At 43.9% G+C, this 4,464-nt stretch overlaps 1 protein-coding gene across 1 annotated transcript; it reads right to left on the bottom strand.

Annotated features, from left to right (window-relative positions):
- Positions 1 to 2,767: 2,767 nt before the first annotated feature.
- On the bottom strand, positions 2,768 to 3,262 carry LOC106691454 (uncharacterized). Its single transcript, XM_014437228.1, has one exon. It carries the CDS (start codon positions 3,260 to 3,262, stop codon positions 2,768 to 2,770), a length of 495 nt encoding a protein of 164 aa, XP_014292714.1.
- Between the last annotated feature and the right edge of the window lie 1,202 nt (positions 3,263 to 4,464).

The raw sequence follows: 4,464 nt of genomic DNA, 5'->3' as shown, positions 1-4,464 counted from the left end.
CGGCGGTGTGTTTGAACAATGTATTGTTCGCACTGAACGTCATCCGGATGTGATTGGTCAATAGTTGTGGGTTCCTCAAGCTCCCAGAATGCCTTAATGCCAAGAATGACAAGAAACAAAAAAAAGTAATAGTAATGATAAAAATAAAATTCAGAGTGTGGTCGAGAAATGATACACGAAAAACTCTGATTAATATAGTGACTAGGACTCGATTTGCAAATAATAGTTTGAATAAGCTAATTTCAAAATATATATGCCATAGAATGGCGAAAGAAAAAAAATATATATATAAAGTAAAAGCGTAGGCTAGTTTCAGAGAATATATAATGCCTCAATAAGTTATAGAGCGTGGTCTATTGATTATAATTAATTTAGTCAATTGGTGAAGAAAGGAGAGCAATGATATGATAATGATAACATGTTCCGGGGTAATGGTACTGATGAAGTAGAACCTGTGCTATACCTCTATAATCAAGAGTAGACAAGAATGGCTGGATTTCGTTGAGTGTGGCTTACCCCATAGTTACCTCCTCCATTATAGATAAGACGCTTTGACAGTATATTTACGTTTCAAATGGTTAGGCTTGATTGGATTGTTAATGGGACAGTTCGTTTTAAAGTGTTAAAAGTAAATTTAATTGATAAGTCTATTCACACACTTTACTGTCATTCTTTTTCGTATGTGATAATATAGAATTCTTGTATCTTGAATTTTCTGAGCTGTTCATTGGGATAGGATATGTTATATGATTTTAAGGAGGTCAGTTTACGTTTCAGCCGTAATTAAATATAATTGTATGAAGTATGCCTTCAACTGCATTGTAAGACACACTTCACTTTTGGTTGGCTGGTTGGGTTTGAATGGACTGTATAATTGAAAAATGAAACATGATTAAATGTAATAAAATTCTATTGTTTTATGTTACAAGAGGTGTAGGGGGTGACCGAAAGAAAACATTTATGTTTAGATTGTAAGTAGAATTTTGTATGACTGGGCTATGGAAATTATAGATCTAACATTGAGGTGGTTGATGATGATTTGGATGTTAACTATTGCTAGATGGACTCCATGGTTCTTTATTTTCTCCACATTCTTAGGCCTCTCTCCCCTCTGCTGCCGGGAACCTCTCAAGTAAATCTACTCACTCACTCACGCTGTCTGATTCTTCACCTGGAATTTGTAAATTACCTTCAAAAACCTCGAAGCACCCACGAAGTTAGTTCCGTGGTCGGACCATATGGTACTACGTGCATCACGAGCTCTGGAGGAAGATAAATGCGTTGAACGAAACGGAGGCAGCGAAGTTCAGCTTCAGCGATTTCGTCTGCGGAAAACTGTTCTGGATCTTGACCGGGAGACGATAAGGATATTCTGCCACCGTTCTGAACAGAGTGCGGAGGGAGGAAAAGCGAGCTGTCCAATCGTAAGTTGCCTCCGTACGTTTTGGTATGGTATTAACGCTCCTCATAACAACCGTAATAGGTTTCCACCAAGGCGAGGTGGGTGAGCTCAACCACTGAGGCCAATTCCACCAAATGGTGGAGTGCTTCAGCTTCTAGGGTGCGCAGACACGCGAAGCTAGATCAGCAGGGTTGTCTTCTGAACGAACGTGGTTCCAGAGGGCGAGTGGCACGATGTTAAAAATTTGATCTACTCGATTAGCTTCAAACACTCCTAGCTCGTGAGCAGGAGTCTGAAGCCAGGAAAGGAGCACCTATGAGTCCGTGAAGCAAAAGATTTCTCGCGTGATGTCGGGTGTGATAGAAGAAATCAAACGAGCGAGATAGAAGAGCGCCGCATAGTTCTAGGCGAGCAATGGAAACGAATTTGAGCGGTGCTACCTTGGACTTTGATTTGATAAGAGTGACCTTGACGTCACCAGAGTGGCTCTCCGAACGTAGATAAAGGGTCGCCGCGTATCCTTGAGATGATGCCTCGCAGAATCCGACTAATTGGTGTTTCGCTTCCTTGTGCGAGATATATCGAGGGATGGATATAGAAGACAAACACTGCCAATCCTGCATCAATTCTATCCATGCTTCTCTTAAATCATTAAGCAACTCATCGTCCCAGTCCAGTCGAGCCTTCCAAATTTCTTGAATTAGTACCTTCCCCATGAAGATTACGGGAGCTATCAAACCCAGCGGATCGAAGATCCTGGTCACCGCCGAAAGCATCGCGCGCTTGGTGATTTTATGTACTAGAGGTGGTGAAGCGACATAGGAAAAAGAATCAGTTGTGGAGTTCCAGAAGAGTCCTAGGATTTTGACGCAGTCGTGCTCGGGATGCTGTATGGGAGCCAATTCTACCTTCTCCCTATCGCATGGTAACACCTCCGCCACGTTAGACGCCCACTTACTTAGACTAAATCCTCCCTTGGCGAACAACGAACCCAATTGCGAAATTAGTTCCAGGGCTTCTGCAGGAGTTTCAGCCCCGCTTACGATGTCGTCCACATACATGTCAAAGGGTACACGTTGCGATGCGAGGGGAAAATTGGAGCCTTCATCCTCAGCCAGCTGTTGAACGACACGGAGAGCCTGGTAGGCACTAGATCTTATTCCTTAGGTAACCGTGTTAAGTTCAAACTCCTGGATCGCTTCTGAGGTGTCACTGCGCCACAGTATATGCTGGTACTTCCGGTCATTATCATGCATGATGATCTGCCTATACATCTTCACGATGTCGCGCAGACAGCGACTGCGTATAGAATCAAAATCATAGCTAGATCTCTCTGCAGTTTGGGGCCGGAGAGTAATAAATCATTTAAGAACGACAGGAGGCGTCGAAAACCACTCTAAGCTTGGGCCCTTTCGGTTGTTCCTGCCATACTCCGTGGTGAGGTATGATGTACGTAGAATGGGTCAGTACAGCCGACATATGCCCCAAGGCGAGATATTCTTCCATGAAAGCCTTGTACTTCTCCGCTAGAATTGGATTTCTACGACATTTAGATTCCAATGAGAAAAACCTCCGAAGCGCTATACTCTTATTGTCGTCCAGCTCCAGGCTCTCAGATTTAAAGGGTAGCCTAACCACATATCTCCCTTTGACAGTGCGGCGGTGTGTTTGAACAATGTATTGTTCGCACTGAACGTCATCCGGATGTGATTGGTCAATAGTTGTGGGTTCCTCAAGCTCCCAGAATGCCTTTAGATGGACTTCGATGCTACTTTTGGTAAGTGAGAATAAAGAGCACGACGCAGTTGGAGCTAGCTCATGAACAACGCCGGAAACGACTAAGCCGAAGACTGTAGGCATGAAATAAAGTCCCTCGACTTCAGTGGGATAAGGAGCTCCAGCGAGAATCCGTTGGTGTAAGTAGTCTCCACCGATTAACAGATCGACTGGATCTGACTCCCCGAAACGTTAATCAGCCAAAGGATGGCGCATAATGCGGCTGACGATGGAAGAAGGAAGGTTGACATTTGGTAATGACGACGTGATGCGGTCGACTACCACCGGCGAGAGACTATATTCCTGTTTACCAGCGAATGGGCGTATGGTGCAAGAGGTAGATCCTTTCAAATGCGACCTTCGGGACGGCTGACTCGCCGAGACTTGTGATACAATGATCGAAGTTTGAAATGTTAGCGCCGATCTTGTGTGCAAGCACGATGGAAATAAACGTGTCCTGGCTTCCGGAGTCCAACACAGCACGGGCCACATGAAGGTCTCCCATCTTCGACTTGACCAGAATGCATACAGTGCCCAATAGTACCATGGTATCCGTGGATGACGATGGCGTGGATCCGAAACCAATGAAGGTCTCCGTAGGTGTAGGCTTATAGGACATTGCATTGACTTCAGTGGCTGTGTTGTCTCCTTCCTGGCGGTGGATCAGCGTGTGGTACTTCTTACAGCAGGTCCGACATCGGAATTGTGAGCGACATGTGGCCACCTCATGGCCCTTGCGAAGGCGATTCCAACATACCTTGAAGGTTCGGATGTGTTCAAGCCTCTTGGTGAGTGGGAGCTCAAGAAAAGCCTCGCACTTGGAGAGCAGGTGATCTCCCTTACAGAGAGGACATTTAAGTTCTGCAGCTCCTTTGCCCTTCTCAGTTCTGTTCCGAGTTGTTCGAACTGCAGCTGGAGTATCCTTAGAATTCCTGGAAGAAGGTGTGGAAGAGGTTGTGTGCAAGGAGACAAACCTCTGCTTCTGATTCGTTTCGTTGGAGCACCCTGGTGTTTTAGAGTTGTCTGCGTACAATCATACTGCATGTTTTATAAGAAATAAACAACTATTTGTTATGTATTATGCAGTTTATAGCTGGCTAATCCCAACAGAAGATTATAGACTGCCTTATAATAAACTCACTCTTTAACATTTGATTGATACATAAATTCATCTATTATTATTACAGTTATCTGTAGGGAAAATATATTTACAAAAAGAAATGTTTTAAATAACTTATCCTAGATTTATGAATATACATCCTTATGAATATACAGTCCAGCTATAT

Source organism: Halyomorpha halys, unplaced genomic scaffold (genome assembly GCF_000696795.3).
Source record: "Halyomorpha halys isolate HHAL.00 unplaced genomic scaffold, Hhal_1.1 Scaffold2361.1, whole genome shotgun sequence".
Lineage (NCBI taxonomy): Eukaryota > Metazoa > Arthropoda > Insecta > Hemiptera > Pentatomidae > Halyomorpha > Halyomorpha halys.
This window is presented reverse-complemented; position numbering and strand designations above follow the sequence as displayed.

What these genes read in the sequence shown, in the direction of transcription:
- LOC106691454 (XM_014437228.1), bottom strand. Translation starts at nt 3,262, where the DNA reads ATGCCTACAGTCTTCGGCTTAGTCGTTTCCGGCGTTGTTCATGAGCTA.